Source organism: Ovis canadensis, chromosome 3 (assembly GCF_042477335.2).
Source record: "Ovis canadensis isolate MfBH-ARS-UI-01 breed Bighorn chromosome 3, ARS-UI_OviCan_v2, whole genome shotgun sequence".
NCBI lineage: Eukaryota > Metazoa > Chordata > Mammalia > Artiodactyla > Bovidae > Ovis > Ovis canadensis.
In genome coordinates, this window is record NC_091247.1 from 214,001,349 (window position 1) to 214,025,579 (window position 24,231).

Below are 24,231 nucleotides of genomic sequence, written 5' to 3' on the forward strand. Positions count from 1 at the left end.
TCCATCCATTTGTAGCTTTTATGATTGTTCTCTTGTCTGGTGTGGGTAAAATGGGAAAGTGTAGCAGGGTTAGATGGCCAGATGGGAGGAGCACAGTGGATAAAATCTGTCAAAAATATTTTCCTCAAGTCTGTCTTCATCCATATTGAAGTTTTTGCATTTGGAAATCTCTAAATTACACATGGCTTGCTTGCTCTCTGCTCTCTTTCTCTCCCTCTCTCTCTCTTTTTTTTTAATGCATGCTAGCTATTTCTCAAGAATCCAAATAGGAAAGGAATACGCAGTTAGCATATATATAGGATTAAAACACATTAAATTATCATCATTTCTTAGTATTTGCTAAGATTCCCATGTCTTAGATCCCCATGTCTAGTAGAAAGTAATCAAACTCAGCTGATTTGCATACTCCCACTGAAATCTCATTCTCTCCCTTGATAAATCCTAGGCTTTCAAGAAAGATGGCTAGGACCAGCCCCTCCCTCTTCTATGACTCTCTGAACTTTCTTAATATTCAAACTCATCTATGGACAACTTCTTTTCACAATCAAGTCACCTAAGAAATCCTGGGAATCTTTCACCATCAAGAATTATGAGAAATATATGTGAAGTCATAATGTGAAAGTGAAGTCGCTCAGTCATATCTGACTCTTTGCGACCCCATGGGCTGTAGCCTACCAGGCTCCTCTGTCCATGGGATTTTTGAGGCAATAGTACTGGAGTGGATTGTCATTTCCTTCTCCAGGGGATCTTCCCGACTCAGGGATCAAACCCAGGTCTCCCACATTGTAGACAGACGCTTTACCGTCTGAGCCACCAGGGAAGTCCCGAAATCATAATAAGCTTGTTATAATATAAAAAAATCATAATAGACTTGTAGACTTGGTATGATGTCTAGCTTTCCTCCCGTGAGCCATAAGTCTGTCTACAGTCTAGCCTGAATTAATAGATATCCCACTATGAAGTCCCCTGTCTTCAGTGACTTGATTATTGGCTCCTGAGAGAAAACTGGCCAGAATTCTAGCTCCAGAAATCTCAGATGGCCTTCTAACCTTGTCTGGCTCTTAGTCCTCTAAACTATTGAATCCCATAAACTACTTCACTCTGAGTTAGTTCAGCTCTGTGCTCAAGTCTGATGCCTGCTGCAGTGTAGTTTCCTTGGGTCTTGTCATTTCCAGATGCCTAGATGAGGAATTCTCATCCTAATCAACCTCCAAATATACATTCTTAATGACTGCAAATTTTTCTGGGTTTCTTTCCATAAACTTGCTCATGAAATTACTAATACGATTCTGACAATAATTGTCAAATTCTATCTCCATGCCCCACTCCTAGTGATGAAACACTTTCACATCCTTGCCTATGATGTGCTGTTTCCAATGCCAAGCAAGGACTATGAATAGTCACAGGGTTTGTTGCTGCTGTTGATTGTTCCCCTTAGGATTTGTGCATCTGGCTGGAGGAGAAGGACCCTGCTCAGGGCGAGTAGAAGTGTATTCTGGAGAAGACTGGACCCCAGTGTCTGATGGAAACTTCACACTTCCCACTGCGCAGGTCATCTGTGCAGAGCTGGGATGCGGCAAGGCTGTGTCTGTCCTGGGACACGTGCCCTTCAGAGAGTCAGATGGCCGGGTCTGGGCTGAAGAGTTCAGGTGTGAGGGGGAGGAGCCTAAGCTCTGGTCCTGCCCCAGAGTGCCCTGTCCAGGGGGCACTTGTCACCACAGTGGAGCTGCTCAGGTTGTCTGTTCAGGTGAGATGCAGGTCAGGACTTAACCTCCCTGCACACTGTGTTCAACTTTTTGTTTTTCCTCCCTCTTCTCTGTTCAGGTTTTTTTAAAAATGAGATTTTGCTGACATCCTGTCTTCTTCTACCAGTGTATGCAGAAGTCCGGCTCATGACAAACGGCTCCTCTCAGTGTGAGGGGCAGGTGGAGATGAATATTTCTGGACGATGGAGAGCACTCTGTGCCTCCCACTGGAGTCTGGCCAATGCCAATGTTGTCTGTCATCAGCTCGGCTGTGGAGTCACCATCTCCACCCCTAGAGGACCACGCTTTGTAGAAGGAGGAGATCATATCTCAACAGTCCGATTTCACTGCTCGGGGGCTGAGTCCTTCTTATGGACGTGCCCTGTGACTGCCCTGGGTGGTCCTGACTGTTCCCATGGCAACACGGCCTATGTCATCTGCTCAGGTAAGTGGGGGGGGGGGGGGAAGGCTACTGGTACTCACGGAGTGAAATGTTCCCAAGAGCAGAAAGTGAAGGAAACATGGCTTCAAAAATCAGATATTTCATGGTGAAATATGCTTTCTCTCATTGTTCATTCATTTTTCAGGTCAGGGCAAGAAGGGTGAAGGGGAATAATATATTTTTAAGCAGCATTATTATTTACAAATAATCATAGAAAATGATGCACCAGCAATAAGTGTAGACCTCAGTCATGATCCCCAACCCAGATAAGCCAAGAGAACACACCCAGCACTACAGAGTCACTGTTGCCTCCCAGTAACTATGTCCTGTGTCCTCTCCAGTGAAAACAGTTTAACTTCTACTATCATAGAATATTCACTGGAAGGACTGATGCTGAAACTGAAGTTCCAGTATTTTGGTCTTCTGATGTGGATAGATGACTCATTGGGAAAGTCTCTGAATCTAGGAAGGATTGAGGGCAGAAGGAGAAGAGGGTGTCAGAGGATGAGATGGCTAGATGGCATTACTGATGCAATGAACATGAACTTGGGCAAACTCCAGGAGACAGTGAGGGACAGGGAGGCCTGGCATGCTGCAGTCCATGGGGTCACAAAGGTTGGACATGACTGGGCAGTTGGACAACAACAACAACAACCATAGGATATTTTATTGATTTTTGAACTTTATATAAAATCATGCAGTATGTTTCTTGGGTGTCTCACTTCTTTGACGCAACATTATGTTTGGGATTCACTCATGATGTTGTTTATAGCAGCTGACTATTCATTTTTTTTACTGTAGAGTAGTTCTTTGAATGATCACATGACAATATATTGATCCATTTGACTGATGGTAGAGAGTTGAATTGTTTTCTGTCCTTGACTATTACAAATATGATGCCACAACTTACCATGACAATGACTTTGGGTGAAAACTATGCTATTTATTTAATCCTTGGTCTTTTATTTTCATTTTCTTAATGGTACCATGTCCTTAGATGAGTGAAGTTCTTAATCTTGAGGAAATATAACTTACTAGTTTTTCCCAGTATATTTAGTACTTCTTAAATCCTTTTGAAAAGAACTTTGCTTACTCCAAGACCATAAAAATATTCTTCAATAGTATCTTATAGAAGTTTATTTTTCTCTTGCATATATTTGTATATTCCTTCTGAGATTGACATCTATATAAGTTAAGGGTCAAGTTTCATATTGACATCTAATTGACTCAAAATCTTTTTCTGAAAATATTTTTGTCTCCACTGTGTGCCACCTTTGCCATAAGGAGAAGGGCATATGTGTCTAAGCCTTTTTTAGACTCTCTGTTCTATTCCATTGTATCATTTGTCTATCCTTGCACAAATACTATATTTTCTTAATTATTGTAATTTTATAGTAAGATTGGGTAATTTTAATTTACAAGAGTTACTTTATATTAACTAACTATGTTGCTCTTCTTTCCAACTGTGTTGGTCATTCTTGGCCTTTTATGTTTAAAAAAATTTTGACATTAGTTTGTTATTTTTCACCAAAAGAAACTTCATAACTGTATATTGATTGAGATTATATTTAATCTACCAGAAAGTTGAGGATGATTGACTTTGACAATTTTGAGTCTCCCAATTCATTGACATGACATATCCCTCCATTCAGTTAGGTCTATCAGAGGTTTTGCCCATCTTTTACTAGATTTTCTCCTAGGTGTTTCACATTTTTGAAATTATTTTTATTTCTTTTAGTGAAAGTATCCTAGGAATTAATTCTTTCTGACTTATTTTCACCTTTTAATTTTTTTTATTTTGACCTAATTTGAGACTTGAAAGTTGCAAAAATAATATAAAAATTCCCAGATGTCTTTTACCTGGATCTCCCAATATTAGTATTTTACTGTAATCTTCCTCTCTTTCTCTCTCTCTCTCTGTCCCCCTCCTGCCCCATTTCTCCATAAATATGTAAAGTCTTTCTGAATTGGGCTGCAGTCATGATGTCCTTTTATCCCTAAAATAATTCAAGATATTTCTTTATTAACCAAAGTTCAGTCAAGTCCTCAGCTGACTTCAACCTCAGAGGACATCCAAATGCAACTACATGAAAGATCCCAAGACACAACTGCCAAGTTGAGTCTTTCTCAAATAACTGACCCAGGAAGACTTAAGAAAATGAAGAGTGTGGGTATATATATATATATATATATATATATATATATATATATCTCTTCAGAGGCTGTTTTTATAATTTGTTATACAGCAGTGTAATTGGGATACTTACTGTGTGGCCTGCACTTCTAAATAGAGGTGTGTTTGTCCTATGACCTTGGACTTTATTGATTCTCCCTTATGCTGAGCTAATGTGCTGATACGCTCTTTCTTTAGTTCTTAATTTCAACTAGTAAGTTTTTCAGCTCTAGAATTTTAATTTGTTTTTGTTGTTGTTGTTAGCATTATTTGTTCTTTTCCATCAGGGTGTGCATTTTCTCAGTTAATTCCGTGGGCACCTTAATCAAGCCTCTTTAAATTCTCTGTCAAGTAACTCTAGTAGCCGAGTATCCTGGGGAATTGTTTCTAATGTCTACATTTCCTCTTGGTTTCTCATGAGATCTGTTTTCAATAAATATTTTTTTAAAATGCAGACACTGTAGATGACAAATTGTAGAAATACTTCAGAAAGTGTTTTATTTTGCTTCTTCTATTTAGGGGTAGATTTGGGGACAGACAGATTTGGGGCTTCTCTGGGGGCTCTGCCTGCAATGTGGGAGACATGGGTTTGATCCCTGGGTCGGGAAGATCCCCCGGAGAAAGAAATGGCACCGCACTCCAGTACTCTTACCTGGAGAATCCCATGGATGGAGGAGCCTGGTAGGCTGCAGTCCATGGAGTCGCAGAGTCAGACACAACTGAGTGACTTCACTTTCACTTTAGGGATAGAAATTATTTAACTCATTCTTAGTGCTAGAGACAAAAATTGCGGCACTGTCAGAAGCAGAACTCTTCATAGCGAAGGCGAACACTACAGTTATGAAAATTTTACAGCTATGTTAACCTAGGTTTCCCCAAAGGCTCAGTGGTAAAGAATCTGCTGGCCAATACAGGAAATACAGGAGATACAGGAGATGACATTTCGATTCCTCGTTGGGGAAGATCCCCTGGAGAAAGAAATGTCAATCCATCCAAGTATTCTTGCCTCGAGAATCCCATGGACAGAGGAGCCTGGAGTGCTACACTCCATAGAGTCAAAAAGAGTTGGAAACTACTGAGCAACTAAAGTGCAAAAACTGCTATGTCACATTTTTCTTCTCAGACCCCACTGCTTGTCATTATTTAGTTTAATTCAGTTTCCTGTTTTTCAATCACCAACACCCTGATCATTGCTGTTTCTTCAGGAAACCAAACCCAGGCGCTGCCCCAGTGCAATGACTCCCTGTCAGAACCAGCAGGCTCTGCAGCCTCAGAGGAGAGCGCCCCCTACTGCTCAGGTGAGGGTCCCACAGAAGAGAAGACCCTTTACAACCCCGTCACTGCCCCATTGTCCCGTTTCTCTCTCCTCAGACAGCAGGCAGCTCCGCCTGGTGGACGGGGGCGGTCCCTGCGCCGGGAGAGTGGAGATCCTTGCCCAGGGCTCCTGGGGCACCATCTGTGATGACGGCTGGGACCTGGAAGATGCCCGCGTGGTGTGCAGGCAGCTGGGCTGTGGAGAAGCCCTCAACGCCACGAGGTCTGCTCACTTTGGGGCAGGATCAGGGCCTATCTGGCTGGACGACCTGAACTGTACAGGAAATGAGTCTCACGTGTGGAGGTGCCCTTCCCGGGGCTGGGGGCGGCACGACTGCAGACACAAGGAGGACGCGGGGGTCATCTGCTCAGGTCTGTACTACACTCTGTCCACATTCTGGGGCAGGGGTGGGGCCCTGGAGGACGGGAATCTGAGCCCTGATGGAGAGATGTTGAAAGGACCAGAGTAGGAGGCTTCGTCCGGTGGAGCCTGTCTTTCCAGTAAATGTGAAAACGAGGTGCTTTCACTTCCTCCTGCATCAGCTGAGGTTCTGGTCCTTTCTTCTCACCAGTGTTTCCTGACAGAGCCATTTCTTACAGTTAACACTTGAAAGCAGGGCTCATTCTGCAGTTACTTGTGGTAGGAAGTATCTTGAAATCCTGGGCTTCCCAAGTTGCCCTAGTTTTAAATAACTTGCCTGCCAAAGCAGGACATGTAAGAGATGTGGGTTCAGTCCCTGGGTTAGGAAGATCCCCTGGAGGAGGGTATGACAACCCATTCCATTATTCTTGCCTGAGAATCCCATGGACAGAGGAGCCTGGCATAGTGAAAGCTCAGAATTTTCCTCAACAGTTCTGTTTGCTAGGAGTCTGAAGAGAGTCTCTGTGGGCCAACATCCCAGTGTCCACAGGGCTATATTCTTCCTGGAGTCTCTGGGAGGACTCCTTTCCCAGCCTTTTGTGGTTTCTGTGTGGCCTCATTTCTTGGCTCAGAGCCCTCTTTATTCTTCTTCAGACAACAGTGCCTCTTCCAACCGTTCTCCCTCACTCACATTTCCCTTTGACTGGAGCTGGGAAAGACGATGCATTTCTCAATGTAGTGAGTTTAAAGATGTGTTAGGCGGGGCTCACATAGTTAATCTTCAATATTTGAGCTCTATCTCTCCATCCCAAGGTCCTTATTAATCACATCTGTAAAGTCTCTTTCAAAATGTAAGGTAACATATCACAGGTTCTGAGATTAGGCTGTGGACATCTCTGGGGGTCCGTTATTCTGCCGACCACTTCACTGTCCACATCACATTCCGTTCTTTTAGAAGTTTTGTCAGGAAGCAGGAATCAGCTCCTGTCACTGCAGGTGCCCAAGTTGGTGTTGCTCTCTGTTCATATCTACATTGTTGTGGTAGAAATAGATGTACAGACATTAATGTTCAAAGTCAGCTGAAAGGGAGGCAAAAGTCAGTCTTGTCACCCAGTGGGCATCTCCTCCACTGAGTCAGGGATGTATGGTCACAACTTCTGGGGGAGAGGAAAACCCAGAGCACTGAGTGGAATGCTCACTCTGTCCCATCCCCTCCCTTTCAATCTCAGAGTTCCTGGCCCTCAGAATGGTGAGTGAGGACCAGGAGTGTGCTGGGTGGCTGGAAGTTTTCTACAACGGGACCTGGGGCAGTGTCTGCCGCAGCCCCATGGAAGACATCACCGTGTCCATGATATGCAGACAGCTTGGCTGTGGGGACAGTGGAAGTCTCAACTCTTCTGTTGCTGTTAGAGAAGGTTCTAGACCACAGTGGGTAGATGGAATCCAGTGTCGGAAAACTGACACCTCTCTCTGGCAGTGTCCTTCTTACCCTTGGAATTACAACTCATGCTCTCCCAAGGAGGAAGCCTACATCTCGTGTGCAGGTGACTTACTGTCTGTTTCTGTGTCAATCCCAACCATGTAAGATGTTGTTAGTATGATTTTATATTTTCAAATCTAATTGATGGGCTTTGGTTGAGTCTGCAAAATGTAGGTGTATGTTTATGTTTGTCTCTGTGTCTGTTTCCTTTTGTTATGGAAAGTGGAGTCTGGTAAATTGCTAATTAGATAAAGTAATATCAGCTGCTGATAAGATGCAGTGACCTTCTCAGTCAAGTAAATGATGAAGGTTCTGTTGTCTCTTGTCATTTGACTGTGACAAAAAAAACCTTAGTTACTCATGTATGGGAACAGCTGTCCCACAGCTGTCCCTGATGCAGAGCTTCCCGTCATTGTTTCTGCAGGAAGAAGACCCAAGAGCTGTCCAACTGCTGCCCCCTGCACAGGTACGTCAGCCCCGCCCCCTCCCCTGTGGCTCCCAGGGGCTCCTTCCTCCCACCAGGGCAGTCACAGGAGGGGCTGCTGCCTTTTCAGACAGGGAGAAGCTCCGGCTCAGGGGAGGAGACAGCGAGTGCTCAGGGCGGGTGGAGGTCTGGCACAGCGGCTCCTGGGGCACCGTGTGCGATGACTCCTGGAGCCTGGCAGAGGCCGAGGTGGTGTGTCAGCAGCTGGGCTGTGGCCAGGCCCTCGAAGCCATGCAGGCCGCCATGTTTGGCCCTGGAAATGGGAGCATCTGGCTGGACGAGGTGCGGTGCGAGGGCTGGGAGTCCTCCCTGTGGGACTGTGCTGCAGAGCCCTGGGGGCAGAGTGACTGCAAGCATGAGGAGGATGCTGGTGTGAGGTGCTCTGGTGAGTGAGGGGCTCAGAGTCCACCCTGGATGAGCTGGGGCATCGCGGGGGCAGTGGGCTGGCCTGGGAGTGGTGGGGAGTTTGTATTGAGACAGTGTCTGGGTGCTGAGGCTCTGATCTAGGGCGGGAGAGCTGGGAAGACTGGACACTGGTGTTGTGGAGACTGAGGGGTGATTTCAGGCTCAGGAGGGAAAAATGGACTGCCCTGCATTCTGGTCAATTACTCTCCTCCAATCTGCTGTTTTTCTCTTTAGGTGCAAGGAAAACGTTGCCCCCAAATACAGCAGGTACTGTGGTCCATCCATGGGCAGGGGAGAATACTCAAATACTCTCAAATACTCTGTGGGCTCTCTGACAACTCAGGAGAGGAAGAGCCTGAGGAGCCCTCACTGATGGGGAGGATCTGGGGCATTACTTTGGGGAAATCCCCTGCCTTGGTTCCTGGGGTCAGAAGGTTCTCATGCCCAGGATCCAAGTGAGTCTGGTTCCCATGGTGCAGATTCTAAGGTTCTTGCACCTGAGTGTTGATCCTCATCACTGAGGCGCGGGTTGCAGGACTGTTTGACGCCTTGTTTCCTGAAGCCCAAAGAGAGGGGTTGAGCCGGGTCCTCAGAGGCTTTCTTTGCAGGGCATCTCCCTGACAATCCCCAGCTCTGCCTCAGCTGGAGTGGAGTTGACTCATCTCAGGACAATACCTGGAGGACCCCAGTCACTGTCAGTGCACTTGTGTCTGAGGCTGGGACTCCATTGTCTGGAGCTCCCTGGAAATGCTGGCACAGGGGGTTTCTCTGTGCCTCTACGTGACCTTCTCCACAACCACTTGCCTTGTTCTCCTAGGGACCAGAACAACCTCAAATCCCCTCCCTGGCATCTTCTCCCTGCCTGGGGTCCTCTGCCTCATCCTGGGGTCCCTTCTCTTCCTGGTCCTCGTCATCCTGGTGACTCAGCTGCTCAGATGGAGAGCAGAGCGCAGAGGTGGGCTGCAGAGGGAACTGGGGACCAGAGAGAGTGTGTGCACGCAGGAGATGGGGCAGGTGTGAGGAGGGGAACCTGGGCCAGGTCTCTGTTCTGAGTTGCAGAACTCCATGTGCTCTGTGATAAACTCTTAGGGCTGAGTATACAGAGGTTCTTAGGACTGGGGTGTGAACTCTCATAAGCCATGGCCTCTCCTATGAGACCAAATAGAGTCAGGGCTGAGCTGTGGATTCGGGTCAGACAGGGGAGAAGGTGCTGACACGGGGCATGGGGTGGGAGGTTAAGCCGAGGCCTTGGCAAGCCCCATGTGAGCACTGGGAGATGAAGATGGGCTGGCTGGATTGGGGTGTCTGGGGCGGCTTCTCTGACCTTCTAGGGGATCTCTCAGCCTTATCCAGCTATGAAGATGCTCTTGCTGAAGCTGTGTATGAGGAGCTCGATTACCTTGTGACTCAGAAGGAGGGTCTTCTGGGCATCCCAGGTGGGTGTCTCTGTCTGCCCTCCTGGGACCTTTGGTTGTCACCACCCACTGGCTGTGAGGGTCTTCTCAGTGTCTTCAGACCCAACGCATGCCCCACTCTCACAGAGGAAGCACGTATAAAGTCGTAGGATGGCTTCTCAGAGCCCTAAAACCCCCCCGGCTACACTGCAGGGGCCAGGTCTGTCCCTTCCCAGCCTTAACACAGGTCCCGTGAGTGTGGGGAGGGTCATTCTGTGTGTTCTGTGATGTTTGTCTCCACATTAGCCTTCCTGTCAGATGGTGAGGACAACAATGACTTCAGGTCTGCTCGAGGTAATAGAGGTGGATCCGCCTCAGCTGGGATTTGGGAAGGAGAGTTTCCTTCATGGAGACGAGATGCAAGGGGAACAGTCTTCATCTGATGGACCAGAGTCATCTCTTGTGTCCAGATGGGGTCCGTCCTTCCCCTTCTCTGGCCGTTCTGTGATGTCTCACATTGGGGCTGGGCTCTCTGTGTCCAGAATCACAACAGGCACACAATGTTTTTTAAAATAACATCTGTAAAGCACAATTTATCAAAATAGTTTAGTAATAGTTTAGTAATGCTCAATGGTAAATAAGTTGCTTTGAGAAAGATGTGTAAAATCATGTTTTGGTTTATGGACACTTCAAACTGAAACATGATCTTAGAGAAAAAAAAAATCTTTCGAAACAATGTGCCTCTATTTAGCAGCTCAGAAACTCTGGGTCAAAAGAGATCTTAGTCATTTCCCAGACCAACCCACTTACTTTGGTATCATCTGACCCCTGCTCTGCCCTTGGAAGCCCCAGATCAGAGGACTGATGCCCCTGGTGAGGATTACGACGATGCTGAAGAGGTACCAGTGCTTGGGGTTCCTCCTGCTTCACAGAGGAGGGAAGAGGAAGTGCTCCTAGAGAAGGAAGATGGGATCAGGTCCTCTCCGACAGGTGAGTGGTGTTAGCTGATCTCCTGCAATCTTTTCTTTCTGTCCTGGAAAGGGTGAATTTGAGCTTCTCAATTCCCAGCTTCTCTAGAGTTTTGCTTTAGGGTAATCTCATGCATTCGATGGCTCAGATGGTAAAGAATCTGCCTTCAGTGCAGGAAACCTTGGTTTGATCACCAGATGAGAAGATCCCTTGGAGAAGGGAATGGCAACCCACTCCAGTATTCTTACCTGGAGAACCCCATCGACAGAGGAACCTGGTGGGCTGTAGTCCATAAGGTCACAAAGAGTTGGACATGACTGAGTGACTAACACTTCACTTCTCAACCATATGCTGCCTTTAATGGTGTCATACTCCTTGGGAGTGAGTAATCACTCTATTTTTGGCATTTATGTCTCCATACTACAACATAAATTATGTGATATGCTTGCATTAGAAATTACAGATTAGGACATTTCCTGACAAATCAGTGGTTAGGACTCTACACTTTCACTGCTGGGACCTGAGTTCAATCCCTGGTCAAGCAACAAAGATCCCACAAGCATTGCTCAGTGGCCAAAAGGAAAAGAAAACATAGATTAATTGAGCATATGTACAATATCCAAAATAGAACAAGTGTTTTGATAACACCTCTGTGCTGTCTTATACATGAAAGGTAGCTAGAGATTTTAAAAAATGTACTGCAGTATTGAATTTGTGAGGCATTCTGATAATCTAAGATGAGCTCTGTTTATATGTCAGCACTAACAGGTACAAATCTATGATACACAGTGGCCTTAACATTAAGCCAATTTGGTGGGTCATGGACTCAGAGTTTGAGGTCAGCTGAAGTCTAATTTGCTCCAGACGTTTCAGTAGCTGAGAGAAGACACTCATTCTCTGGAGAAAAACATTTCTCCCCATCTGAGGGCCCATGTGGTCCCTGGGGAGGGGCCTCTGTGGCTCTGTTATAGTATTTGTGGACATTTGGGAACAGGAGTCAAGTCAACTAAGAGCAGAACTGGTTTGTGATTGAGGAACACAGGTTTTCCCTTCTCCACTCTCCCTCTCATTGTGATTTCACATCTGTCTGTTGTGAGAGGAGAACATTTAAATTCATTGTTATGATCCTTACCATTCTTGGGCATCTCCTTGCTGATTGTGTAGCTCGGAGGCAGGTCTTCCCAGAGCTCCTGTGTGAGCACAGGTCTCCTGTGATGCAGGATTTCCACGTGAATTGAGGCCCCAGAAACCACATGGACTGGATCTGAGAGGACAGCCGGGATCCATCGTCACTGTAACTGATGCGGAATAGCCTGAGCTTCCTGCCCACACCTGGGTCCCAGGGATGCTTTGTCGTCACCACACGCTTAACTCGCTTCCACCACACTGTCTGGTCCCCTTGTCTCAGTTCTAATCATATTTCTCTTTCCTCTTTCAGACTCTTTTCTAAACGTCTCTAGAGAGGAAGCTAACCCTGGGGAAGGAGAAGAGAGCCCCTGGCTGCTCCAGGGGGAGAAAGGGGACCCTGGGTACGATGATGTTGAACTCAGTGTCCTGGGAACATCCTCAGTGATTTTCTCGTGATGGTGTATTAAATATGAGATGAAGCTTCAGATATTCCAATTGCCCGTATTTCAATACAGTAATGCTGACCTGTAATTGTGTTACATGAAAATTGCTCAAAATGAAATATTCTGAATCAAGTAACTTTTTTGCTTTGTTGGTAATTTAGCAAGTTCCATGTCAGATGCTTTTAGATGATTGGTCCTCAAACACCATTTTCCTCAAAGGAAATACACGATGAGTGCACTGACCTGTTTTCTCACCTCCTTCAAAGGCTAATGAGGTCATGACTTTGCCTGGATCACAAATTCTCCGTGTCACTCTTACTTAGAAAAAGAGTCTAAACTAAGTCCACATTCACACCCTCCTTCCTAGCAAGATGAACTTCTCAACCAAAAACTATAGTCAGAACCTGAAAGTAGTTTTATTTTATTTGGTGGGAATGTTTAGGACTCCAGGCCCTGGAGGCAGCATCTCAGTAACTCTGAGTAAACTGCTCCAAAAAGGCAAGAGGGGAAAGCAGGCTATACATGAGTTTGCAACAAAAGGAGCAGGCAGTCTGAAGATCAAAGATCAGGTACCAAGTTAAGGAATGTAGCGTTCTATGTATGGGAAGATGCAAGCCTCTGGACTCACTGAATGCAATTCTTTCATATGCAGCTCAGCTATCTGGGGCCAACCCTGTTTCTTTGTTCACCTTAAGGAGTGAGTGGCAGATGGCTGCTTCTTGCATTCCCCAGCTCCTCAGCAATCACCATGGTGGGTGGCAGCATCCCCCGGATCAAAGTTTTGGGAGCCCTCACTTACATTTGGAGGCCAGAAATCATTGATGGCTGTGACATTTCTTGTTTATTGATATGGCAAGAAATGTTTTTTCCATTCTTTCCTCTCCATCACTTCCTACTATTTCTTCTGGATGCTGCTATTTCTTGTCTCTCCAGTTATCTCTCCTTCTAAGTGAATAATATCAGCTTACATATCTCTTCAAGTTGATGGAGGGCATATTGGTGCTCACCCATACCCTGCATCCAGGTTGGACAAGAGAGCAAGAAAGACCTAACCAGATGGGATCTAGAAGAAGTGATGTAGACATAATGATCAGGAACATTTAGGTACTTGTTTCAAAGATGTGGATGGAGGAGTCTGATATGATTAAACTCTAAAAGGAAGAATTTAAGATTAATGGGCTTCTCTGAAAACATGCTGTTTCAAGATGGCCTTAATCTGGCTACTACTGAAAATATAAACATGATCCTGCTGTGATTCCTCAGGGTAGAGAAAGCTGTCATGCAAGAGTTCCTAAGTAAAGATTTCATTTACCCACCCACCCACCCCCCATTCCATTGTGGACATGTGGAGAAGCTGCTGTTCTAACATAAGACCTGAGAGTGGTGGCCTGGATGTGAGCTGAACCCACCCAGTTACTTTGTTGATGGCCTGCATGGAATCCAGGGCTCTGACCTACACTCATGCCTTCAGTCCTCATAGTTCTAGGCTGTGCCTGGGGATGGGTAGATGCCCAGGACTTCTCCCAGTGCAGCTCACATGGCCATTCACCATTGAGAATTGATGAAATAAATGACATTTCATGAAAGAAATAAATGACATCTGTTAGGTAGTTAGAATAAGACAAAAGAGTCCAGAATCAGTTCAGATCAGTTCAATTGCTCAGTCGTGTCCGACTCTTTGTGTCCCCATGAACCACAGCACGCCAGGCCTGTCCATCACCAACTCCCACAGTCCACCCAAACCCATGCCCATTGTGTTGTTGATGCCATACAACCATCTCATGCTCAGTTATTCCCTTCTCCTGTTCTCAAACTTTCCCAGCATCATGGTCTTTTCAAATGAATCAGCTCTCCCCATCAGGTGGCCAAAGTATTGGAGTTTCAGCTTCAACATCAGTCCCTCCAATGAACACCCAGGACTGATCTGCTTTAGGATGGACTGGTTGTATCTCCTTGCAGTCCAAGGGACTCTCAAGAGTCTTCTCCAATGCCACAGTTTGAAAGCATCAATTATTCTGTTCTCAGCTTTCTTTACAGTCCAACTCTCACATTCATACGTGACTACCGGAAAAACCAAGCCTTGATTAGACAGACCTTTGTTGGCAAAGTAATGTCTCTGCTTTTTAATATGCTGTCTGGGTTGGTCATAACTTTCCTTCCAGGAGCAAGCGTCTTTTAATTTCATGGCTGCAATCACCATCTTCAGTGGTTTTGGAGCCCAGAAAATAAAGTCATCCACCGTTTCCACTGTTTCCCCATCTATTTGCCATAAAGTGATGGGACCGGATGCCATGATCTTTGCTTTCTGAATGTTAAGCTTTAAGCCAACTTTTTCACTCTCTTCTTTTCACTTTCATCAAGAGGCTTTTTAGTTCCTCTTCACTTTCTACCATAAGGGTGGTGTCATCTGCATATCTGAGGTTATTGATATTTCTCTCAGCAATCTTAATCCAGCTTGTGGTTCATCCAGTCCAGCGTATCTCATGATGTACTCTGCATATAATTTACATAAGCAGGGTGACAATATACAGCCTTGACGTACTCCTTTTCCTATTCGGAACCAGTCTGTTGTTCCATGTTCAGTTCTAACTGTTGCTTCCTGACCTGCATACAAGTTTCTCAAGTGGCAGGTCAGGTGGTCTGGTATTCCCATCTTTCAGAATTTTCCACAGTTGATTGTGATCCACACAGTCAAAGGCTTTGGCATAGTCAATAAAGCAGAAATAGATGTTTTTCTGGAACTCTCAGGCTTTTTCAATGATCCAGAAGATGTTGGCAATTTGATCTCTGGTTCCTCTGCCTTTTCTAAAACCAGCTTGAACACCTGGAAGTTTACAGTTCACATATTACTGAATCCTGGCTTGGAGAATTTTGAACATTACTTTACTAGCATGTGAGATGCATGCAATTGTGTGGTAGTTTGAGCATTCTTTGGCATTACCTTCCTTTGGGATTGGAATGAAAACTGACCTTTTCCAGTCATAAGGCCACTGCTGAGTTTTCCAAATTTGTTGACATATCGAGTGCAGCACTTTCACACCATCATCTTTTAGAATTTGAATTAGCTCAACTGGAATTCCATTACCTCCACTAGTTTTGTTCATAGTGATGCTTCCTAAGGCCCACCTGACTTCACATTCCAGGGTGTCTGGCTCTAGGTGAGTGAGAATGATCACACCTTTGTGATTATCTGGGTCATGAAGATCTTTTTTGTACAGTTCTTCTGTGTATTCTTTTCACTTCTTTATATTTTCTGCTTCTGTTGGGTCCATACAATTTCTGTCCTTTATTGACCCCATCTTTGCATGAAATGTTCCTTTGGTGTCTCTAATTTTCTTGAACAGATCTCTAGTCTTTCTCATTCTATTGTTTTCCTTTATTTGTTTGCATTGATCCCTGAGGAAGTCTTTCTTATCTCTCCTTGCTAATCTTTGGAACTCTATATTCAGCTGGGTGTATCTTTCAATTTCTCCCTTGCTTTTTGCTTCTCTTCTTTTCACAGCTATTTGTAAGGCCTCCTCAGACTGCCATTTTGCTTTGTTGCATTTCTTTTTCTTGGGGATGGTTTTGTTCCCTGTCTCCTATACAATGTCACGAACTTCCATCCATTGGACTTTCATCCAATGTCCATGAACTTCCAGTTCATCTCACACTCTATCTATCAGATCTAGTCCCTTAAACCTATTTCTCACTTTGACTGTATAATCATAAGGGATTTGATTTAGGTCATACCTGAATGGTCTAGTGGTTTTCCCTACTTTTTTCAATAAGTCTGAATTTGGCAATAAGAAGTCCATGATCTGAGCCACAGTAAGCTCCCAGTCTTGTTTTTGTTGACTGTATAGAGCTTCTCCATCTTTGGCTGCAAAGGATATAATCAGTCTGATTTCAGTGTTGACCATCTGGTGATGTCCATGTGCGGAGTCTTATCTTGTGTTGTTGGAAGAGGGTGTTTGCTATGACCAGTGTGTTCTCTTGGCAGAACTTTGTTAGCATTTACCCTGCTTCATTCTGTACTGCAAGGCCAAATTTGCCTGTTACTCCAGGTGTTTCTTGACTTCCTACTTTTGCATTTCTGTCCCCTATAATGAAAAGGACATCTTTTTGGGGTATTAGTTCTAACAAGTCTTGTAGGTCTTCATAGAACCGTTCAACTACAGCTTCTTCAGCATTACTGGTCTGGGCTTAGACTTGGATTACTGTGATATTGAATGGTTTGCCTTGGAAATGAACAGATATCATTCTGTCGTTTTTGAGATTGCACCCAAGTACTGCATTTCAGACTCTTTTGTTGACTATGACTATGATGTCCAGAATGGCAGTGGCTAAGACAAGTAAGAGAAAAGCCCAGGAAAATAGAAAAAAAGGAAGGCCTGAGGACCAGACTGAAGACCTCAGGTAAAACAAACAGCACTCCTGGCTAGCTCAATTTACACAGGGCAGGCCCAGGGAGAGGAGAAAAAAACACCTAAAAAGAGGAGCCAAAGGGCTCTCTCCTTCTCTGTCTCTCTGCCTTTCTGCCTCCTTGCCTTTCTCTCTCACTCCCTCTCTCCCTCTCTCCCATGCTCTCCTGCACTCTCCTGCTTTCTCTTCTGCTTTCTCCTGGTCACTCTCTCTCTCTCTTCTCTTCACGTCTTTTGGGTCGGCATGCCTTCATGCCTCGAAGATGTATTTTCCTTTATTTTCTAAATAAAACTGAGCTGTGACACGGAGCTATAACCCTGATCTGTCTGAGAGCTGTAACATAGTCTGTCCAAGGGCTGGTCCGTTGCTTCAAATTTTTGTTGTGATGAGACTGAACTGAGGAAATTGCACACTAATGGCAATCCACTCCAGCACTCTTGCCTGGAAAATCCCGTGGACAGAGGAGCCTGATAGGCTACGGTCCACGGGGTTGCAAAGAGTCGGACACGACTGAGCAACTTCACTTTCACTCACTTTCCGACATCTATGGTGCTGTGACTTGGATTTAACCTGGCTGAAACAACCTCAGCATGGACCCCACAAGGAGGAGGGAGGCTAAGCACAGCAGGAGCCCAATTTGGTGAAAGCTCCCGTGGTGGAAGTGGAATGCGAAGAAAACGCAGCACAGTGGAAGTGACAAGAAGCCCAGTATGTGGGAAACCAGGACAGTGAAAAACAAACTCAGCAGAAAGCTCACATGGCTCAGTCCCAGATTCCAGAAGACCTTCAGTTAAGGTAGGAGGTCTTCACTCCTATGGCTGGAGGGACATATGCCTAACAAAATCTTAATTCCATCACAATCTCTCGTTTCTTGTTTCCTTGAACCCCCTGGGAGCAGGTGAGTGGCAGTGGGCGCAATTGAAGGACTCTGGAGAGGCTGCTCCTTAGTATGTCCCAAAGGCTTCACGATCTGCTGAGCCCCAGTAGCTGTTACTCAAGCTGGTGGAGGTTCTTCTATCCTTAATCTTTTTTGTGTCAAGGATCAGGCCAATGAAATCTATGAGCACAGGTCAGGTATTTAGCAGATTTTCCAGAATCTATGAAGGGGATTCCTTGGCACATTTTCCCCACTGCTTTTTCCTCCTGTCCTTTAGCTCCTCTCTCCCAGGACTTGAGCCCAGACAAAACCCATGACACCTGGCTTCAGGACCTAATGAAGCTCAGGCTCTGATGTCTCATTGCAAAATTCAGTTAGAGACACAGCAACGGATAAGAGGTGGATTTGTTAGAGTTCAGAGAGAAGCACACTCTGCAAGGTGTGGGCCATTGCAGAGGGCAAGGGCTTCTGCCATGGAATGTGGTCTGGCTAGGTTTTGCAAGCTGGGTGAATTCATAGATCATCCCAACCATTGGGGAACCACCCACTCCTCCATCCTTTGATAGTACCTTGGAGCTGTCCTGCCACCTCTGAGTATGTCATTTAGTTTACAGATTGGGGATTAAGGTTTACTTGAATTTGACTTGTCATCTTGGACCCAATTGCTTTTAATCAGTTTATGTTATGCCTTTGTGCTATGTTATTCTTTCAAAAGTTGTGCCCTACCCCCTTCCCTTTTGTTTCATGCTCTTTTCCTGAGCTCCGTCCAGGCCTACAATGTTGCCTCTACAATCCTTTGGAGGGACAACCAGAAAATAGCTGGCTTTTGGAAGGAAAATACTGTATAATACCCAGTCCCTCTAGATATGCAGGCCTTCATCTTCCATGTTTCCTACAACATGTGCAACACCAGCATCTCTCAGTGAACCTGCTAGCATGGGAGACAGGCACACAATGCCTGCTAGAAGTCCATCTATTGACATCCCTTCAAAGGCAATTGGGCTTCCAGGGATAATGTTTGCCACCTTGGGCATTAGCCCTATAGGCCGCTTGGGCCCAAACCAATATCACCATTCTCCTAAAGTTACAAACATATCCCTGGATCAAATCTCCACTCCACTTTAATGGAACATCTGCTCTGTTGCCTCTTACCAATTTGTTCTTAAGCCAATTACTAACTCCTACAACCAGGACCCTGCCCCCTTGTAGGCAACATTGCTCCACCCAGCCTGTTATTAAAATACTTTAATGCCCCTAACAGGGCCAGATAGCCCTCTCCTTTGTCATTACTTCTGTTATTACTTAAAGTGGGTCTATGACAATGAAATGTTTACCATTGGAGACACCCTAACCTGCTCTTATGGAGGACTAAGGGAGGAAATCAGTGACTTACAATCCCTTAGAGCTGTAAGAGGATAAGGTTCCCAGTCTCAGGGCACAGGCTTGGATTGCTTTACATCATGATATCTATTCCCATCTGCAGTGAACAAACTGGCAATGAGTTAAAATTACAACCTCTAAATCAAACCTAGCACTGGTCATGCCAGAGACCTTGTGGGTGCCCAACTCCAGCCTGAGGGGTCTCAGGAGGTCAGTCTGCCTTGACCTGCCTAGGGATCTGGTCCTTGAAAGGTTGTCATGCCTCAACCTGCTCAGGGATCTGCCAGTCCAGGGGTCCCAGCAGGTCATCATGCCTTGACCTGATCCAATTCTAGGGAGGCCGACCTGCCTCGACCTGCCAAGGGATTCAAGCTGCAGGAGCCTCTCATGCCTCAGCTTGCCTGAGGATCTGCATCCTGACCTGGGGACTCCTAGTTCTCAGGTTGCAACAGTACTGGTAGGATAAGTCTCACCTCTTAGCAAGACTCACCCCTAAGGAAGTTCACCCATGGAAATAGTTTAATCATGGAAATGGAAGGAAGCCTATTACTTGTGGGACTGTGCCCAGTCTCAGCTATAACTCAGGGACCCATTGAGAACCCCATTGCATTTTTGGAAAGGCTAAAAGAAGCTCTCCTAAAGTTTACCAATTTATACTTAGACTCTTATGAGGGACAGGTGATTTTAAAGGAAAATTCCTGTCCCAATGCACGTCAGACATCAGAATAAAGTTACAACAGCTACAGCAGCAGGATTCTGCTGCCTCTTTAGATAAGATGGTCCAGACAGCCACCAATACCTTTTATAACAGAGAACTGGAGAGGGAGGCCAAGGCCCAGGAGAGGGAGAAAAGGGAAGAGACAAGTCATGCCCAGATGCTGGCCGCCCTCCAGGGACGCCCTATGGCAAACCCCGAGTCCTTGAAGGACAAGGAAGGAGGCAAATGCCTAATCTGTAGACAGGCGGGGCATCGGACCAAAGAGTGTCCAAAGTGTGACAAGTCTCCTAAAATGACTTGCTACAAATGTGATCAACTGGGACATTGGGCGGCACTCTGCCCTCAGGACCCAAGAGCCTCAAGGTCAAGTGCCAAGCCTTCCTTCACAATGGTTCAATAGGACTGAAGTGACCCACTTCAGCCAGCCAGCTCATCACAGATAATCATCACGGGGCTGGAGCCAAGGGTGCAACTGGATGGGGCAGGTAGGTCTGAGATTTCTTGGTTGATACAGGGACTACCTACTGTGTCCTGACCTCCTACTCCAGAGCCTTTTCCTCCCAAGCCTGTACCATTTTGGGTGCTACAGGACAAACAATTACAAAAGATTCACCTGAGCACTTTGTTGCTAGGATGGACAAATATTTTCCCACCAGTTTCTAGTTGTCCCTGACTGTCCTCCTCCCTTATTGGGAAGAAATGTCTCCATGCCTTTGAAACCTTGCAGCTATTGCAGTTCTGATAGAAGATGCTTTAAAATGCTCTTTTGGGGGCAAACTATTTTTTACCAGCCACCAAGTGAAACAGCTCCTAAGTGGGAGAGACCATTTATGGATGTCTGATCAAAGAATCCTCATATATCAAGTAGTGCTGATGGAAAATCCAAACCTGATTATATCCTCTTGTAATGTTTTTAACCCAGCCACCCTCTTGCCTACGCCCAACGGCTCTCTCCCCTTTCACTCTTGCCTAGAAACCTTGGACCACGGGACAAAACCCCAAGAGGGATTGTCAGAAGATCCTCTGACCAATCCTGAGGAAATCTGGTACACTGATGGAAGCAGCTTCATCTAGGAAAAAGAAGAGCTGGATATGCAGTAGTCCCCAATTTTGAGACCATAGAGGCTAAACCTTTGTCATCATGTCAGAAAGCTGCAACATGCAGTGCCAGCTCAACAAAGATATATAAAACTACAGCTGACCACGGAAAATATCACTCACCCTTAGATGGACACCACTATAAGGACTCTGAGGCCTGAGACTAGCAAGAGCAGGAGGCCCAATGCACCTCGCCATCCCAGTTCAGCAGGAAGTAGCCAGAAAGACCTCAAAGCCCCTATTCCTAAAGAATTGAGCCTCCCATCTCTTGGGGGGTGGGGAATGTTAGGTAGTTAGAATGGGACAAAGGAGTCCAGAATGGCGGTGGCTAAAAGACAAGTAAGGGGAAGGCCCATGAAAATAGAACAAAGGAAGGTCCAAGGACCAGACTGAGGACTTCAGGTAGAACAAACAGCACTCCTGGCTAGCCCTACATAGGGCAGGCCCAGGGGGAAGAGAGAAAAAAAAAAAAAACACACGAAAAGAGGCCAAAGGGCTGGGGGCCTCTCTCCCTCTCTGCCTCTCTGCCTCTCTCCCTCTGTCCCTCTGTCCCTCACTCCCTCTCTGCCTGTCTGCCTGTCTGCTTCTCTCCCTCTCTCCCGTGCTTTCCCACTCTCTCTCTCTTCTCTTCTCATCTTTCGGGTTGGCATGCCTTCATGCCTCGAGGAGGTATTTTCCTTTATTTTCTAAACAAAACTGAGCTGTAACACAGAGCTGTAACACTGATCTGCCCTAGAGCTGTGACACAGTCTGGCCGAGGGCTGGTCTGTCACTTCAAATTTTTGTTGTGATGAGACAGAATTGAGGAAATTACACACTCCCCTGGCATAGTCAACAAGAAATCCAGTGAACTCTAAGAAAACAAAAATATGCTATTAAACAAATTCAGTAAGAGACTATGTGAACAAAATGAGATTTAAAAAATTGCTTCTAAATTTATATGTAAAAAAATACTTATTATCATTATTATTGTTGTTTTTAATTTTTGGTTGCACTTGGTCTTTGTTGCTGCCACCAGCATTCTCTAGGTGTGGCAAGCAGGGGCTACTCTTCTTTGTGGCTTCTCTATACAGTGGCTTCTCTTGTTGCAAAGCACAGTTTCTAGACAAGCAGGTTTCAGTAGTTTCAGAATGCAAGCTCATATTTGTGGCTCAAAGGTCTTAGAGCATGGATTCAGTATTTGATGTGCACAGGCTGAGTTACTCCATAGAATAAATTCAGGTTTTATTTTTTTTTTTCTTTACAGAGATAAAAATCTTAAAAAAGAAAGCAAACAGGGAGTTTACTGATGGTTTAGTGGTTAGGATTCTATGCATTTACTGCTGTGTCTGGGTTCAGTCCTGGTCAGGGAACCGAGATCCCTCAAGCTGTGCAGTGAGGCAAAAGGGAAAAAAATGGGGGGGGGGGGGAAGAACCAAACAGAAAAATGAACCAAACAGAAATTCTGTTGCTTAAGATTACAGTGAATGAAATGCAAGAAAATAAAAAATGCTACAGAGAGCATAAGCAACAGCAGAAGACTCTGTAAGGCTGAAGACAAGACAATTGAATTACCCAGCCAGGGGACAAAGAAGAAAAAAGAACAAAAAAGTGTGAAAGAACCTGTGTGAACAATGGGATAACATTCACAGGAACAACATTATTGGAGTCCCAGAAGCAGAAAAGAGGGAGAAAGGGACAGAGACTGTACTTAAAGAAATAATACCTAAGATGATGGAGGAATAGGACAGAGAGACCACTTTATCCCCCACAAATTCATCAAAAGAATATTTAAACGCTGAGTAAATTCCACAAAACAACTTCTGAATGCCATCAGAGGACATCAGGCACCAAGAAAAGCAGTCCATTGTCTTTGAAAGGAGGTAGGAAAAGATATAAACGACAAACAGACAAAAGAGGTAGGGATGGAGCTCCGTCCTGGGAAGAGAGTCTTAAAAAGAGAAAAGTTTCCAAACACCAGGAAACACTCTCATTGCCGAGTCTGTGGCGAGCCCTGGAACCACAGAGGGCAACATAACTGGGAGGAAAAATAAATAAATAATGAAAACCCACAGATTATGTGCCCAGTGGCAACTCCCCTAGCAGAGAAGCAGCGCAGATGCCTGCACCCGCCACTAGCAAGTGGGGCCTGGGCAGGGAGGCGTGGGCTGCATTGCTTAGAATAAGGACCAGGCCTGAATGCCCCAAGGGCAATCTGAGGAAACTAACTTGGGCTAGCAAACCAGATTGTGGGATAGCTACCACGCAAAAAGCCCTAACCTAAGACACTGCCAGGCCCACTCACAGAACAAAGGACTGACTAGAGCTACGCAAAAAGCCCTGACCTAAGACACCATCAGACCCACTCACAGAACAAAAGACTAAACAGAGCTAGCTGGCTGCAGACCATCCCCCTCAGGTGACAGGCAGCCAGAGCCAGAAGGGGGCAATCACAGCCCGAGAGAGACATTATCACCAAGCTGCAAGCATGCTTCTTTGCTAACTAAGACTTCTTGGGGTTCTGGATGGTCAACATCCACCTGAGAAGGTGCACCGGTTGTACACCCAGAAAACTGAGCAGCAGGGATGGGGGAGGTGATAAGTCGCAGCAACCATGCTCACCAAACACCTCATCACCTGAGCTGCTCGGACCAGGGAAGGGCACAAAACGCAGGCCCAACCGAGTCTGCACCTCTGAGGACTACCTGAGTGCCTGAACCTGAGCGGCTTAGACCTCGGAAGCGCATGCAGCCCAGGGCTGGCCTCGGATGGTTCCCGGTGGAGCAACCTAGAGCCTGAGCAATGTGGGCAGGGAGGGCGCACGTGCCGTGAGTGGAGGCAGGCCCAGTGTGGCTGAGACACCTGAGCACATGCCAGAGTTATTTGTTTGCACTGTTCCTCCATCCTCACAGTACGACTGAACAAGTGAGCCTAAAAACGTGTCCACCACGGCCCCCTTGTGTCAGGGCGGAAATCAGACACTGAAGAGACCAGCAAACAGAAGAAGCTAAAACAGAGGGAACTGCCTTGGAAGTGATAGGTGCAATAGATTAAAACCCTGTCATTAGTACCAACTACATAGGAAGGGGCCTATAGATTTTGAGATATATAAGCCAGACCAAGGAACTATCCAAAAATGAACTGACCCCACACTGCCCACAGCAACACCAGAGAAAGTCTTAGATATATTTTTACTATTTTTACTATCATTCTTTTTTTAAAATTTTTTTAAAAAAATTTTAAGTCCTCTATTACTCCTTTCAGAGAAGGCAATGGCAACCTACTCCAGTAGTCTTGCCTGGAAAATCCCATGGACGAAGGAGCCTGGTAGGCTGCAGTCCATGGGAACGCTAAGAGTCGGGCACAATTGAGCGACTTCACTTTCACTTCTCACTTTCACTTCTCACTTTCATGCATTGGAGAAGGAAGTGGCAACC

The 24,231-nt window shown here is 45.6% G+C and overlaps 1 protein-coding gene across 1 annotated transcript in view; it reads left to right on the forward strand.

Annotated features, from left to right (window-relative positions):
- Positions 1-12,474, forward strand: part of LOC138437845 (antigen WC1.1-like) — a 55,766-nt gene extending 43,292 nt beyond the window's left edge. The window contains exons 9-20 of the mRNA XM_069585811.1: positions 1,439-1,747; positions 1,873-2,190; positions 5,566-5,658; positions 5,732-6,046; positions 7,265-7,579; positions 7,940-7,981; positions 8,070-8,384; positions 8,639-8,671; positions 9,222-9,359; positions 9,748-9,840; positions 10,645-10,788; positions 12,206-12,474. Coding sequence (XP_069441912.1) covers positions 1,439-1,747; positions 1,873-2,190; positions 5,566-5,658; positions 5,732-6,046; positions 7,265-7,579; positions 7,940-7,981; positions 8,070-8,384; positions 8,639-8,671; positions 9,222-9,359; positions 9,748-9,840; positions 10,645-10,788; positions 12,206-12,351 — 2,261 coding nt within the window. The 3' untranslated portion in view covers positions 12,352-12,474. The remainder of the gene's footprint in view (positions 1-1,438; positions 1,748-1,872; positions 2,191-5,565; positions 5,659-5,731; positions 6,047-7,264; positions 7,580-7,939; positions 7,982-8,069; positions 8,385-8,638; positions 8,672-9,221; positions 9,360-9,747; positions 9,841-10,644; positions 10,789-12,205) is intronic.
- The last annotated feature ends 11,757 nt before the right edge of the window (positions 12,475-24,231 follow it).